Source organism: Epinephelus fuscoguttatus, linkage group LG11, assembly GCF_011397635.1.
Source record: "Epinephelus fuscoguttatus linkage group LG11, E.fuscoguttatus.final_Chr_v1".
Taxonomy (NCBI): domain Eukaryota; kingdom Metazoa; phylum Chordata; class Actinopteri; order Perciformes; family Serranidae; genus Epinephelus; species Epinephelus fuscoguttatus.
Genome location: NC_064762.1, coordinates 9877313 through 9894207, shown reverse-complemented (window position 1 = coordinate 9894207; position 16895 = coordinate 9877313). Strand labels below are relative to the sequence as shown.

General features: G+C 40.3%; 1 protein-coding gene across 2 annotated transcripts in view; it reads left to right on the top strand.

Annotated features, from left to right (window-relative positions):
- Window positions 1-15221, top strand: part of nmbr (neuromedin B receptor) — a 93491-nt gene extending 78270 nt beyond the window's left edge. The window contains exons 4-6 of one of the 2 annotated variants that reach the window (XM_049590178.1): window positions 1834-2072; window positions 10379-12074; window positions 12402-15221. In XM_049590178.1, coding sequence (XP_049446135.1) covers window positions 1834-2072; window positions 10379-10541 — 402 coding nt within the window. In that variant the 3' untranslated portion in view covers window positions 10542-12074; window positions 12402-15221. Of the gene's footprint in view, window positions 1-1833; window positions 2073-10378; window positions 12101-12401 lie in introns of both variants that reach the window. The other variant, XM_049590176.1, reaches the window with a different exon arrangement.
- The last annotated feature ends 1674 nt before the right edge of the window (window positions 15222-16895 follow it).

Here is a 16895-nt window from a genome sequence, read left to right as displayed (position 1 = left end):
CTTTTTGTCCTTATCGTGGTCATTCTTTTATTTGTATTTATTAATTTTTTCATATATTTTATATTTCTTATCCTTTTGGTCTTACTCTCATTTGCCTTTACCATGACATTTGTGTGTTTAATTTTCATGGCTGTGCCCTCTATTTTTCTTGTTTTATCCAATTTGATCTTGCCTCTGTTTTGCCTGACTTTTTGTTGTTATTTGCCCCTGATTATTCCGCTTTTTGCTTTGTTTCTCAAGCACTTTGAACCTCTTGATTTGGAAAAACTTAAAGTCAGAACGGAAAAAGCACTCTACATCATTGGTGTTTTTCCCACTTATCCAATCATATTAATTAAGAGCAACCTCCTGTGATGGCGTTGACACCAAATAGTATCATACATGGTTATTGTAAATGTTAGCTCACTTTGCCCTGGGCAAGCTGCCAGACATATTTTAACAAATTGTAATTGTAATTGTAAATGTATTTCACCAACTGTAATTATCTCCGCCAAGGAGGTTGTGTTTTCGCCGGCATTGGTCTGTTTGTCTGCAAAATAACTCAAAAAGTTATGAACAGATTTTGATTAAATTTTCAAGACAGGTGGATAATGGGACAAGAAATAGGTGATAAGATTTTGGTGATGATCGGTTCAAGCAAAGTGGATAAAATAATAAAAGTCTATCGTCTGACAGCCTCAGCAGCAATTCCAATTTCTAAAGACGGTGAAAATAGCGCCACGTGTTGTTCTACTTGCTAAACATTGTTGTAATTCTAAAGTTGAAATTAATGTTCTGTGTTGGAAAAAAGAAAGTGAAAAATACAAAAAAACCCATTATATTCTGTGTTGGTACAAAATAAAAATGAAATAAATACACCACAGTGTCTCCATGGTGAAGGCATATATAACCTAATAATGATAGTGATGCAAATAACGTAATTGTGATGCAGGCTGCAAAATCTGATGCAGAGTGGGAGGGAATATCACCTACTTGGCGGAGGTCTGCATTCTGAGTGCTTTTCTAGTTTTGCTGACTGTGTTGCTAAAATACATATTTTGTTGTAAATTGTCTAAATGAAATTTTTATGCAACCTGTCACCTTGAGTCTAATTTCTGAAACATGGATTAGCGTCACTGGATTAGTTGAAAAACATATAGTAAACACAACGTCTAAATGTTTGAATTTTTGTTGACTAAAACTATGACAGATAAAAATGACTAAACTGTGAGTAAAACTAATAAATATTTTCCTCCTTAAGACAAAGACTTAATTTATAATAGTTGTCAAAAGTCACACTGATTTCAAGATCTGAGGTCCTGACTGGAAAAACCATTGCCAGTGAAAACAGCCCATGCAGTATTTAAATTTTTACAAAAGTTACACTTCAAAACTTTTTAGTCTTAAAAAGATGAATAAAATAAACTTGATGGTCCTGTGCGACTGTGGAGAAAGCTTTCTTGAGAGCTACACTTTTCTTCTCTTTATATGAAGAATAATATGAAGGAAGTATTAAATATTCATTAATTTATGCATTAAAATTGATCACATTAGCAACTAAATGGCTTTTTTTCCATCTCATGATCACCATGGTTTTCATGTCAAGAGCCAAAGGGTTACATATTGTATCTGCAGCATATTATGCACATGAATAGAAGCACATTAAGAACACAAAGCTCACAGTGGTCCGCGCAGCTCCCAGTACATCTCCCTGAATATAAAATGAAAATTATGCAGTTGCACTCTCGTTCATAACATGCAGAAAAGACTCAGCTGCAGAATCTCTCTTTATCTCTCATCCTTCATTCCCAGCTGATTATTTTGTATTGTTGCTTTTTATCTCCGCCCCTGCAGATGGAGACGAGGAAGCGTCTGGCCAAGATCGTGTTGGTGTTCGTGGGTCTCTTCGCTCTGTGCTGGTTCCCCAACCACGTTCTTTACATGTACCGCTCCTTCCACTACCATCAGACGGATCTGTCATTGGCTCACCTCATCATCACCCTGCTGGCCCGAGTCCTCAGCTTCTCCTCATCCTGCGTCAACCCATTCGCCCTCTACCTGCTCAGTGAGAGCTTCCGCAGGCATTTCAACAGGTTGGGTCTCAAATAAGAGTTTCTGGAACTGTCTTTGACTATGCCCAATAATAATAGTTATTGTAATAATAGTATTGTTCTTAATGTCAACAAATCCCATGAAAAGACCAAAACCAGCAACATGTTGTCTGTCTCTGTATAAACATTATTCAAACAGGAGAAAATACTGCATTTGTTGGGGACTTTTTTCAGCTGTGGATTCAACCCGGTCTCAGTATCCAGTGCTTGGTCAGTGGCTTCAGCGTCAGACACAGATGAAAAAAGCCGTGCTTTTGAAACAGCACGATACACAGCCGGTCGCTATTAACGTTTAACAGCGTCTGGCGGTGTCGGGGAAATCACGACGGGATAACAAAGAAAGTTAAGGCAGTGGAAGTCTGAGTAGGGCGAGCAGGAGTCCAGCAACCACTGACTTTCACCCGGGTGGCTGGTGTTTGCTTCCCGTAAGATTGTAAAGCCAAACCCTGTTAATTTTTCTAAACCCAAACATGTGCATGTGTTGTTTAAGGAAAAAAAATCCCTTTGCAGAGTTTTACCAGCGTAGTGCTTTTATTTTGAAAGAGACTGTAAACTGTACATTTCTTGTGAAAACAGAAGTGTTTTATGAAAACAATGTATGTAACAGGCTGAAGCTGACGCAGCATTGCAGAACGTCATCCTACCACTGAGAAGTTTTTGCGCTGGCATCTGACGAGGAAATGACTGACAAGACGGCAATATTTGACAAGTTGGGAACAGATGATAAGGCTCGTTCTGGAAAACTTGTGGCGTCTACTAGCCGGCTAAGAGGAGTCAGCAGTCGGTATAAAACAGTCATTAAAACTGTTTATTTAACTGTTGTGAATCCCTGCTGCCATTCGAGGTCCTTGGGCATACAGACAAAGACATACAGACAAAATATATGAGGCTGATTGGTCCAGTAGTTAGTGGGATTAGCTGTGGACAGACAGATACACACACAACCAAACATACAATCCCATCCAGGCTTACACCTGGTGGAGATTAACACATACATGAACATTAGATCTTAATTAAATCAAATATTACATCACATTGGCATATCAGATATGAATATGGAGGGTCGTCAGCTGGTGGCCAATCAGCTGATGAATGATCCAGTGATTATGATGCAGGACTTAAACAGCTGATGCCAATCAGCTAATGCAACCACAGCGTCAGAGCTCTGCCCGAACAAACGCTCTGCTCATACTCATTTTCATAAGCGACTCAGCTTCAGAAATATATGAATGTATTAAATACATATAATGCCTTCATCATTTTGTATTCACTGTCCTGAACCCATTTTACTTTTTACCCCGTAAGGCAACATGCAGTCTGACAGGACGCTCAACATTATGCTGAGATTAACTGCCCTCATACCATAAAAAAGATGGAAACATATGGAGGGTGGTCACTTCAACATTTTTTTTATCTCTTTACTGACTGTATCTATACAGTGTGAATAAGACATATTGATGTCACAGGGATATAAATCAGAATTCCTGCAGACACTGAGACAGGCTGCTGCTCAGTGTCTGCAGGGTGCTGCTGATATTTTTCTCTCTGTGTACAGACCATGGTAAATTGCAATTGTACACTAATCAAAACTTTCCAGAAGGCTGAACATTTGAAAAACTCAGAAATAGAGTCAGGAAAAAAAGCAGACAGCAAGTCCTTCGATTTTCACCATAAATGGACCCCATAACCTCGTGGCAAAATGAAGTAATCATGGCTTCGTCATTTTCTAAATCTCCTTTTGAGTGCTTCCACTTCCACTAAACTTCATTATTCTACCTCAGCGAGACGGAAACCCTCTTCAAAACTCGGCACAATCTTCCCAAACAGTGTGACTGTCACAGTGAGCTACAGGAACTCAGGGACGTGCCTTGTGTTTTCATTTGGGTCAGATTTGCAGGCAAATCCTTACGCCTCAGAGTCAGCAGAGAATACGTAGGAAAAATAAGATGTGCCTTTGGGAAGCAATTATACCGGAGCTGCAGCATGAAGCACACGCCATAATTCACCTGTCTTTGGATTTATTTCTTATTGCTCAAAAGACATTTTCCAGGTCCAAGTGTGAGGATTGTTAAGCCTTCACCTTCTGTATCCGGGGAGCGAGTTAAGAATCTTTATTTCCCTGGTTCTTCGGGACTTTGGGAAATATCAGTCCAAACACACACACACACAAACACACACACACACACACTCCCGGCACAGATTTCTATAAAGTCTGAAACAGTTTGACAGCAACTCCAGCAGTCAGTGTGACTGTGTTTTGTTTCACATTCTTTAAGCGGGATTTATACCTCTGCTTTAAATCATGTCGTACCTACGGCGCAGGCTCTGCGTAGACGCGTAGGCTACCCTATGCCATTGCTTGATGTGCACCATTTCTCTCAGTGGAAATGAAGCTTTAATTTACTTTAATTTACAGATAAGAAACATAAATTGTGAAGACAAAGCCCCGACACAATGGCATCTGTAATCCTGTGTATAATTTATCCTGGCTTCACATGAGTAGAGAAAAACTCAGCTAGCTGCTAAGCTAATTTATGCAATGTGAAATGCCATAGGCTTGTGAGGAGTACATGTTTGTTACAAGACTATTGTTTTGTCGGTGACCCTTGTGAGTTACAATAAAACTTAATTTTGAACATTACCTTTGTGAAATGTTGTTGTTGTTCCCGGCCTGGTATGAGTGAAGGAAAACTCAGCTAGCTCCAGATTTTGATCTGGTCTCTTCTTTAAGTTTGTATTTAACAGAATATCTTATTATCTCAATAAAATGTACTGAAACAAAAGAGGAATTTATTATTTTGGCTGGTAAATAAATATGGTTTGGCTGGTGGATTTTTTCCATCAACCAGCCACCAGCCATTTCTCACCCTGAGACCAATCATCATTCAGCAACAAGTCAGTCTACTTTGAAGAGACCTGACACACCAGGCCGTTGCTGAGCGTCTGTGACCCTGGTTTTTCTGGTGTGTCCTGCACCGTTGGCCCTTGTCTGCTTTTTTCTTTTTTGGTTGATTGAGCATGTTGAATTGGCGTCTTGCCCATCAGTGAATGAAATCACTCTGATTGGCCGTTCAGTTCAGTCCACGAGAACAGAAACAATTGCGAGGAGAGCAAATAGACAGCTGACGTCAAGAAGGAGTGAAACCAAAACAAACTTGGTGAGATTACTTTTTTAGCCACTGAGCTCTTCAGCAGATTTTTAATTTGTTGTGTTACTGCTCAGTAGCGCTTGTTAAAGGTAGGTCTGGAGGATTTTCCAGTTGCTGTTTGTAAACACACATTCAAATTCGGCCCCTCCTATCAGGCTCAACTCTCCCGGGTGTACGGAGCCCGGAGGTTCGGAAGAAGGCTTCACAGAAGAGGTTCAGGCAAGGCTCGCGCTAGTGCATGCTCGGACACGCTCGGGCACGGCACCTACGCTCTCTCATTGGCTGTGGAAATCTCCGCCCAGAAGCAGTCCGAGCTCACAAAAACATCAAAATACAGTTAAAGGGCAGGAGCTCTGCAAACAGAGTCACCACCTCACATGAGTAGAAGCCCATAGGTGATGATTAAGCAGGATTTCATTTGTATATGTCTATATTTTGTTTTGTTTGAAAATCCTCCAGATCCTACCTTTAAATATCACTTGTTCTTTAAACACTGAGTTGTATTGTTGATGTGCTAACTGGCTAACTAGCGTCTTGAATCCTTCCTGTCAGTCTTCACGTTTCCCTTTTTTGAATGATGAATTCAGACCGCGGCCTGCTGCCATGGAGAGCTATCTCCTCGCATAAAGATGCGGAGCGTACTTGCAAGTTGCGTGGTGTGTTTTAAGTGCAACTTTTTGGCAGAGACAGGCGACATGAGGTGACAGTTGGCCTTTGGTGCCACAAGTTTGTTGATGTCAATTTTGTTTGTGTGGGCCTTAAACAACAGTTTACTCTGCAGTTTATTGAGAAAACACATATTATAAGAAAAGAACTCTTGGAAACAATAAGACGATTTAATCAATAAATAATTCAAATAATAATCTAATAAAACAGAAAGACAATGTTGCACCATTGTTACAAAACATCCGTGAGCCGTATTTTGTGAGTCTTTTAAATCTTGCTTTGTCTCTGTGACCACATGCTGTGGCAGTCAGATTAAAGGAACCCTGGGGAGATTTCAGATGTGTAGGATGTGGGCTTCGTAAATGTTTTATGAGGATGGAAATGCGTTCGATACTGGTCTCAAGGATTCACAGGATGTGTTGTGGTTTGAATCACTGGATGTAAGCATCCCTTTGTTTGAAAGGGTGGGACCGTCACTAGTTATCCAGTAATATGGAAGGGCAGCAGGTTTCCTCCTGCTGTGAGGCTGTGCCAGTGTTCACAGCTCCTCTGTTTATGCCTCGACTCCACTGAGAAGCAGTACGGCTCTTTTTCTGAACACACAGTACATAAAGTCATATATTTATGTTCTGTTATATTCTGTTTCATTCTCAGTTTATGAACTGCTTTGTAGTTTTTTCCATCAGCCACCTCCAGTATGACGTTATATTGCATCATAGCAGACCATGTTTCAGTAACCGGACCGTATAATTAGACACCTACTGCTTGATGAAATGTTGCTTAAAAATGTGCTATTGTAAAACTGTGCATAAAGATCATGGACATCTTTCGTTTATTTGTGTAACGACCACCACCAAAAAAAAAAGGAAAGAAAAGATAAAAAACTTCTCAGTGAGAAAAACACAAATTTCAAACATGTTATATTTGTGTTAAAGAGGCAACAGATAGGATTCAGTTTTTTTAGCTTGGCGCCACCTAGCATCAGTGGTGTTGCGTTGCACTGTCGCAACGACCAAATTGACCGTGGGGATCAGAGATAATCAATAAAATGTAGGCTGTAAAACCACCAGTATACCTCTGTATATATGTAGAATGAGAAGGTGTGTGGACACTCTACTAAATAAATGAGTAAAGAGACCGAGCAACAATTATCAGATTTATCTAAAGAAAAAACAAATACTAATGCAAATAATTACACCAGAATGCACAGTACCACTACAAACAACTCACAGTAAATTATATCAATATGTACAGTATCAGTACAAACAACAGTAGACACAGTGGAATTATACCAATATGCACATGTAAACAGTCCCCATTGAAGAATAAACGGTAGCGTATGGAAACGATGCGGCCAGTTGGGGCTCAAATTGAATGGGAAACAAAGTTCAGTGTTCACTTAGCTGGGCGTAACTTAGCTGGGCGATGTCTGTCGATAGCTGCCTCCATGAGAAGAGAACAGAAGGAAGAGAGGGGGGTATCACTGTCCGAGGGCTGCCGTAGAATGTCAACCAGGATGTCAGCAGACCAACACTCGCTACCCGCTCCCTGGTTGCGGCGATTTGTGATGCTGGCCAGCTAGGAATGAACTAGCAGCCAGTACAGTACAGTCCTCTCTCGGCTAGCTAACATTTAGCCGTGTTACTTACTGATCCATTAGAAAGAAAGCTAGCTGGACATCGGTTTTGAAGCCTCTTTGGTCACGGAGCTCCCTCCATCTCTTGAACGCCTGACTGAGGTTTACTCTTGTTTTTCCTCTTCTTTTATCACTCTCCTTTTTGCTCTTCTTTGCCTCCTCAGACAGAGGAGCTCCTTTTCTTTTGCTAGGCCGGTTTTCACTTGTCTCCAAACTTTGTCCGTCTGCCATTGTGCTCGTGACTCAACTATCTTATGCCCAACTCCTCATGAGGACCAGCGCCAGTCCCTGATTGGCTGACCGACCAGTTTGGCGATACATGACGCATTTCCTGCCGTAAAGCAGATTTTTTTCTGCGAAATTTTGCCCCCGGTGGCAGAAGCTTATTGCAAAGATGCAAAGCCACTAAGTAACCTATGTAATAAAAAAACACTGATAGTCTGATTTTACTGTGGCCACTACCCTGTGCAACCCACATTATTTTCATAATGATATATTTAGAAAAAAATGCTATCTGTTGCCTCTTTAATAGAAATAAGTTAAGTAGTCAACAGCAAGAGAGCTATTATCATGAGCCTGGATGTTTTTACCGCAACATCGCTGCTTTTCCATCTGGGATTGTACCCCCCAATTTTTTTTATTTTTTATTTTTTTGCATTTTTACAAACAAAACAAAAAATAACAAGACAATCAAAAACAAAATTAACAGACATTAATACGGGAAAGGCAGCTATGGGACGGCTGTGGCTCAGACGTAGAAGGTCATCCAATAATCGGAGGACCGCCTCCTCAGCTCCTCCAGTCCACATGTGTGAATATATATATAAATGGGTTAATGTGACATGTAGTGTTGAAGCACTTTGAGTGGTCAAAAGACTAGAAAGGCGCAGACCATTTACCATTTCTTCAGTCATAGTGGTGAGCCAATCATGAGTGCAACGTGTACTATACCGCATCAAATTGTTCCCTTCGGACATATATCAGTTGAATCTGTCCCATTGTTCATTCACCATATCGTTTTCCCAGTTTAATCTTCCACACGCAGTCGTTTCCATCATTTGAGCTGGCAACATATTCAGTGTAGGAGTTTGAGGCTCCTTCCATCACCTCAGAATCATCTGAGCACAGGCTAAAAGGCCAGTTTTTAATATTCTAAATTCAAATTTATTCAAATTCGGCACTGCAGTTTTGTCACCCAGGAGACGATGTCTTGGCGAACTGGGCAGTTCACATTCTAACCATTAACCAGTGTAATCCAGAACATTCCTCCACAGGGAAAGAAGAAACCCTAATACATTCTCACAGTGCATATATGTGCCATGTTTTCTGCATTTCCAACGTGTATGGTCTTTAAGTAGGCCCATTCCATTGATTCTTACTGGAGTGTGATAATATCTGTCAATCATTTCATACTGAATTAATTTGGCTTCTCTGAAATATACCCCGGTGTTGGGAAGAATCCCCTCCTATGTTTTTGATCTTTCTCCCATATCATCCTTAGATTACCACAACCATTGTTTTTTATCCAAAGACACATTACATACCACTGTGATGCTCTGTGGCAACTGTACGTAGCACTCTGTCTACGTCTAGTCTCTAATCTGTAGATATTTCCAAAAGCGGCCTCGTCCTTCCAGGTTGAATTTTTCCTTCATTCTATTATGTGAAAGAAAATTACCCTCTTTAAATAGATAATCTAATATTCTGATATCTTTTCTTAACCACTGAGTTTAATAGATTATCTGCCTACCTATTTATATTTCAGGGTTGTGCCATATGGCTGAATATATTTGAATATTATTAGAATTCTTACATTTTTTATGTACTTTTTGCCAAACTATTCTTAAATGAGCTGCAATAGGATTTATCATACTCTAATTATTCTCATTTTTTAACTTTTGTGTGAGAGCTTCAGTGGGTTTAAAAGGAGAAGTAAGTTCCTGTTCAATTGGGATCCAGTCCAAGTCAGCATTTGTTCCGCCTCAGTGTCTGGCAAGCTTTGCATTTCCAAAGAAACATTATAATATTTTAAGTTTGGCAGTGATAGACCCCCTCCTGTCTTTGGCTGGCAAGGTTTGTCCATATGAATCCTCTAAGAGGAGGCACTCAGGAGAATTACCCAGAGCTCATGGCCATAGGTGAGGGTTGGGACGTAGATGAACCTGTAAATCTAAAGCTTTACTAACACAATAAATTGATTTTTCTAATGTCATGTAGACGAACTGACTGTGTTGAGTATCACCGAGTGTCATCCTTTCATTGTAATGGACTTATTGCTTTAATGTGGTACAGCCCTTCCTAATCTTTTGTCCATTCTAAGTTCTATTGTTTTTGCTCTTCTTCTTATTTCTTGTATTTTGTGTTTCTCTCCTTTTTTTTGGCAATTTATTTGTTATGGGTGCCATTTTCCGAAAACTATATTTCAGAGTTTGCAGATCCAAAAGTACTGGAATGAAAAGGGCTCAAAAAGAACTGGTTTCTGATTAAATAAAGAGAAGATAAAGTCTAAATGTCACTTTACCAAAATGGGAAGCAATAACATTTGTTTAATAATGGAAACTGGGATGGAAGCAGACCATGTTCTTTTCCTTCATTTGTTTAGGATTATGCTTTAACAGCTCGTACCACACCAAATATCTCCACATGCAACTATTCTGTTAGAACTACATTGTGATTCAGTTAAAGTATGTGTAATTAAAGGAGAATATTAGTTTTTCGGTTTTATCATGATGACCCTGTGGAGTAAAATCAAACCTCTAAAATCTGTAATGAAGATATTTAAAGAAAGATCCTCCAGGACTTTGTGCACTCAGTTAACTCTTTCTTTTTCTCCTCAGTCAGCTGCGATGTGGTCGAGGTCCTCGCCCCGAGCGCCAGGCCAGCTACCTGCATAGCACCTCCCACATCCGCCTCACCTCCATCAAGAAGACCACGCCCACTGCAGCCGTCATTGCACCAGCAGCCAATGGCAACTCCAACAGACAAGAGGTGGCTCTGTGAAATGTGAGGCTGCATGATCTTCAGCTTCATGTCATCACGGGAGTTGTGCAGACATTCAGAATCCTGCAGACCAGGAGATGTGTTTTGGTGCCAAGTGCGGATGGATAGAGGAAACTCTGCAGGCCTCACACCGGTTGAATGATTGTACCAGTTGCTCCTGTCACACTGGACTTCATCATCTACATCTGCAGCTTGGTTGCCAAACAAAAAGTGCCTCTTGGAAATTCGAGTTCAGACATCAAATGGGAATCACAAAAACCCAAACTTAAGATATTTTCTACATCCACAGTGTTTGCAAGAAGTATATATCTTACTAAAGGTGTTGGAGGAAGTTAAATTTGCAAAGGTTGCAAAAGTTTAACAAACCACAAGTCCAAGGCTGAGAGGACAGACAGTCTTGTTGACAGCATGGATGACACACTAGCATGTCCGCTATGAAAGCTTGTTTCTCTGCTGCTGGAATGCTCATCATCGATTGATCTAAAAAGCCATTTTCATCTGTGTGGTGTCGTGGTATTGATCCAGAGACAGAGGAGGAATTATGCCTGTCTTTTTGTCTGCTGCCTTTGAAGAGGAGGGTCAGAGAGCAAGCAACATCCCCAGGGACACGAGTAAGTCCACGTCTTATCCAAGGACATTTTGAAGAATGTTTGGTACCGTGGGACTGGACGTTTGACTCTCTAGTTACGGGATCGTTTCTCTCTAAATTCCTGCTACGACGATTCTGGAGATGAATGGAATGCAGTTGTAGAAGACAAATGACTCAAAGCCTTGTAAACCAAAATATCTCCCTGTGTGGAGGAGAATCTGTTTGGTAAATGTTTGCTTTGTGGCTCTGTTAATCTCTGTGTTCACCAGGTACAGCTCTGTTTGATTTTTGTTGAACGTGCTACTGTAGCTCCAGTTTCTGTTTGCCCATCCAGTCTACACGTGTTTCATGGATTTAAGGGGTGTCAGAGCTAATTGCCCTCTGGTCAGGGCTTAATAGTGTGAGTATTTCACATGCATTTGCCCCTGAAAATAGAAATGTGCGAGCCGGAACAATTAGTCAGGAGCACAGTGTGTGTGTAAAGATCACAACCTACCATAAACTACTGATCATTCAAAAAAGTAAAAAAAAAAAAAAAAAAAAAAACACTTAGGAAAAGCATCAGTATGATAGACTTTCAGTCAACGTTACACATTCAGGCTCACCAAAAATGAAGCCCATTAATATTTATTTTGAACAGGGCTCTGCACTTTGCATTAACTGAGGAAGCTCACGTTAACGTTAGCATGGCAGCTAGCAACGACAGAGCAGCTGAGAACGATGTTAGCAAGCTACTGGGCCCCCTGCTCTGACTTAAACGTCCACTAGAGTTAGCAAAGGGAAGACTTTATTCACGTGGCTCAAAATGTTCCATTTTTCACTTCCATAGTCCCAACATTGTCTCATAGAACAGTTTGTATGATATCCAACGAATTATTGCCCCACCAATGACATTACATCCTTAACGTAGAGTTACGTAATTAACGTGAAGTTATGGAAGTTAGGTATAAATAAAAGTTACCATGGTTAGGTTTAGGAAAAGAAACTGCGGCAGCTAACGTTAGCGTTAGCATGGCAGCTAGCAACGACAGAGCAGGGGGCCAAGTAGCTTGCTAACATCGTTCTCAGCTGCTCTGACTTAAACATCCACTGGAGTTAGCAAAGGGAAGACTTTATTCACGTGGCTCAAAATGTTCCCTGTTTTTCACTTCCATAGTCCCAACATTGTCTCATAGAACAGTTTGTTTGATATCCGACGAATTATTGCCCCACCAATGAAATTACGTCCTCAACGTACAGTTACATAATTAACGTAAAATTATGGAAGTTAGGTATAAATTAAAGTTACCATGGTTAGGTTTAGGAAAAGAAACATGCTGAGGATTTACCTTAAATTGGCTCAGAATCACTTATCCGAACACATGACTCCAGGGGAAAGTCCCAGATGAAAGTCCATTTTTGTGACTCATCCACCGCCGCAACCTGCCTCCTTACAAGCGCTCAGGACCGCTTCCTTATCACATGATCACAAGCTTTAAAAATTGATGGGGTATGTACATATTTGGCCGCACTGCTTTTCATAGGAACACATATGAAACATTTCTGAGAACAGTCTGATAGTCTTTAACTGATTTTCACATTATAGTTCAACGCATCCCCATACAATGGTTTATATGATGTCCTGCATTTTAGCGCCCCACAAATTACATCACATCCTTGACTAACATGATTAACTCCAAAAAAACAACAACAAGATAGCAATGGAGGCTTTGGAACAGTAACCAATAGGAAGATGTCACGGTAGATATGTTCATTATTTTTAACAGTCTAGGGTTTTCACATCATAATTACACACAAGCAGTGGTGAGGAGTGAAGAGGCACCCTGATATTTTGCTTAAGTAAAGTAATAAAACTACAGTGTGAAAATAATCCGATACAAGCAAAAGTCCTGCATTTAAAGTCTTACTCAGTTAAAATCACAAGTTTTAGCTTCAAAATATACTGCAAGTACAAAATGCATGCAGAGTGAGCCATGTCAGAATAATACAGTATAGACTGGATTATTATTATTGATGCATTAATGTGTTCATCACTTAAATATTGCAGCTGCTAAAAGGTGGAGCTCATTTTTATGACTTTATATACTGCTGGGTGACTAAATCTATATAATGTAATTTGTATAATTCATAGCTGATTTAATCTGAATCTCAGTAACTAAAGTTATCAAAAAATGTAGCAGAGTAAAAAGTACAATGTTTATTCAAGTTAAATACAAGTATGGCAAACTTGTATGAAGGTGAGTAAATGTACTTAGTTACATTCCACCACTGCACACAAAGAGAAGAAACACACACACATATAGTACATATATAATAATCCGTGGATTAACTCTGTTAATCCACAATTTTTGGGAGTAAGAAGTTAGTGTCAAGTCCTGCTTCTGGTCCTTGAAAAGATAATGTGAGAGTCCATATTCTCAGAGGGTGTTGGGCTCCAGGCCAGGGTCGTGCCTCTCCGGGCCTCTGGCAGTTCTGATGGCTTCATTGACCTGCGACACTCCAGCACACACTGGAATGGGATGCAGCTGAGTGTGGAGAAGTCTAAAGCCGTGGTGCTCCTCAGAAAACTGAGGATTACTCAGTCGCTGTAATTCTGTACTAATTTCAGGGAAAATAACAATTTCGTTTTCCATTTCAAACCAAGAAGACTTAATTCTCCATGTATGCTGTTATTGCATGTGTGCATGTCCTTTGGAGCTGAATGAAAAGACTCTCCAGGTTACATTCACAAGCATCTGGAATTAATTAACTGGAAGTTTACTGACTGAACACTAACCTCTAATTACCAATAAATTATATTCCAGGAAATAATTAATAAGTAATTATGGACCTTTTACATGAGGTGTTCTTTAATTGAACATAATGTAAGACAGGGAGGCATTTTACTAAAACATTACTTAATTTAGATGTTCAATAAAAAGTTGGACATTTGGACTGAAGACCCTCTTTATTCATAGATGATGTAACATCCATCAGTTTCTCCAGGTAATGCTCAGTTTTGAGCACTGGAGATAGCCGTAGCCAGAGGCGTTGTGTTTTCAGGTTGTCACCCAGACAGTCCATCCCATTCTCATGAACACGGTATCTCAAAAATACCTCAGGGGAACTTCTCCCAATTTGGCACAAATGTCCCTTTGGACTCAACGATTAACTGATTAGACTTTGTTGTCATAGGTCAAAAGTCAAAGCCACTTTGACCTTGTTTGGTTGATTCTTGTGAACACGACATCTCAAGAACACCTTGAGAGAATTTCTTCAAATTTGACACAAACGTCCACATGTACTCAAGAATGAACTAAAGTTGTCAAAGGTCAAGGTCAGTGTGACCTCACAAAACTTGCTTATTATGGCACAACTTAATACAAACGTATAACAGGATAAAATAATTAAGGTCAAATGGTCAAAGGTCAGCTTGACTGTGACATCATCATGTTTTAACGTCATATCTCAGGAACAGAAGGAGAGACATTTGGTCAGATACTGAATTGGTGACTCTAATCTTGAAACTGTGCTGATTGTATAAATCTTCTGTGTGTGAAGCGTCCATGTTTTCACTGACATGGATGGAGACTGTCAGAGACACTGGGCTGGTGGGCGGGGTCATACAACCACGGGGCAGACTGGTGGGCAGAGTCATACAACCACTGGGCGGTGATTCTAAGATTTAGACCTAAATAATCCTACCTACATTTACTTTCGACCAGTGTGTCACTGGAACAAGTGTCATGTGTTGGGATAATCTGACTTCTCTCACCGCACAAGATAACCGCCGCTGTTCTTGCATGTGATGCTACAAGTGCCAAAACCCCTCCAAGCTTTGAACATGCAACAGTTTCTTTCCTTTAAAAATAAGTCTCTAAAGAAGCTGGCATTTCCTGGTGGATGCACAGACTAACAAACATGTGTAAAGTATCAGTGCTTCGTGTTGCTGCTTTGGCATGAACTGACAGCTGGTGAAGTGTGTGTGCACACATCGACGTGCTGCATATTCAAAACAACCACTTACAGTAAAAGATTATGTGACGTTCTTCTGATTACATTTTAATGTTGTTGTTTTTTTCCCTCTTTAAAAGATTTGATGTGTTTTTCGATGCCAGGCATGTTTCATGTTTCTGTATTGGAAAATTATGATTGAGTCTCATAATCACATAATAAACGCTCCCATACGGGCGCACACATCAAGTGCCAGACTGCAGCAATTTTCCTCACACTTATATAGAAATAATTGTTGTTTGAAGCAACATTAGAGGCTGAGACAGGACATGTTTCAGGGCAGTCTAAGTAGTGGTTGTCACTGAGGGCTCTTAGCTCTTTAAATAGACAATCAGCTGTAAGTGGAAATGAAATTATAGCAGGTAAGCAGGTGTCAAGCGTCTGAATGCACCTGCTGGAGCCTATCAGTAAAGTAAAGTAAAGAGCTGCGGTGGAGCAGAGGGTGGCTGGACAGCTGTTGCTTCCTCAAAACTTGCAACATGTCGTTAGCTGGTGGAAAGCTAAACACAGACATTATCGAGACAGACTCATGGAAAGTTCAGATGAGTTCAGTGACTACACCGTTTTATCAGTGTTAAAGGCATACTGTTAGTGGCTCACTGTGTGCTACTTTGAATTTGTGAAGAAGACTTGTTCATGAATTGAAGTAAACGCTGACTGGTTGAACAGTCTGCATCAGAACTCTCACACAACTCGTGCAGTAAAATCCAAGTCTCATTTATCCAGTCGTATGCTCAGTGCTTTATGAACACATGCATATTCAATAAAATGTTTTAAAATATGTCAGTACACAACTAATATCCCACAATTCAGCCCACCACAAATGATGTTATGTTATTGACGTAAAGTTACGAAGGTTAGGTTTAGGAATAAGAAACGCAGTGAGGGCGTTCCTTTAAGTTCACTCGTTTGAGAACACGTGTCTCCAGGGATAGTCCGGGGGTTTTGTGACCCATCGACCGCTCCAACCTGTCTCCTCACAAAGATCGCTCACGACTGCTTCCTTGTTGACTCCATGCATTGGTCACATGATCGCAGCCTTTCAAAGTACGTGGGATATTTACGAATTTGGGTGCGAAGCATTTCTGAGAACAGCCTGACTGTAGTTTGTCAGCTCTGCGTAGTCAAAGGTTTTCCTTCAATCCTTTGGGTTTTGAAAAAGACATCTTTTTTCTTCAAGTGTAATATATGCTCCAATTTTAAGGTGGTGTACATGTTGAGAAGAAATAAACTTCAGAGAATACATTACTGATTCGTTCCTTCACCATTATTTAAATTTCTCTGTAGTCTCCCACAGTCGTATCTCACTTGAACTACACTGCCTCCATGATCTCTATTGGTTCGGCTCTGTTTCATCAAGATCCGCAAGTTGTCCTTATACATGCAAAAATACAGACAAAATGAACACAGTACAGGCAGAAGGCTTCATCCATCTTTGTATTTAATGTTGAGCATAAATGAGCCCTTAGCAGCTCGTGCTGACTGGATATAGAGAGCCGGAGGAGGACGCAGCAGCTTATCACTGGCGATCAGCGATTAGCCCTCCTATCCGCCCACCCTACCAAATAGATTCTAATTCTGTAAGAAACACTGAATGCTCATAATAATAGGCTATCTGAGAAACCATCACAACTATTTCTGCAACATTTTCATATCTCAACGGGCATTGCAACTTTTTCGAAAGGCTGCCATGAACTCAGACATTTCAGACCACACCACTCCCCAGAACAGCCCACACAATCCTGGAGGCACTGTGAAGTTTAAAACTTCCA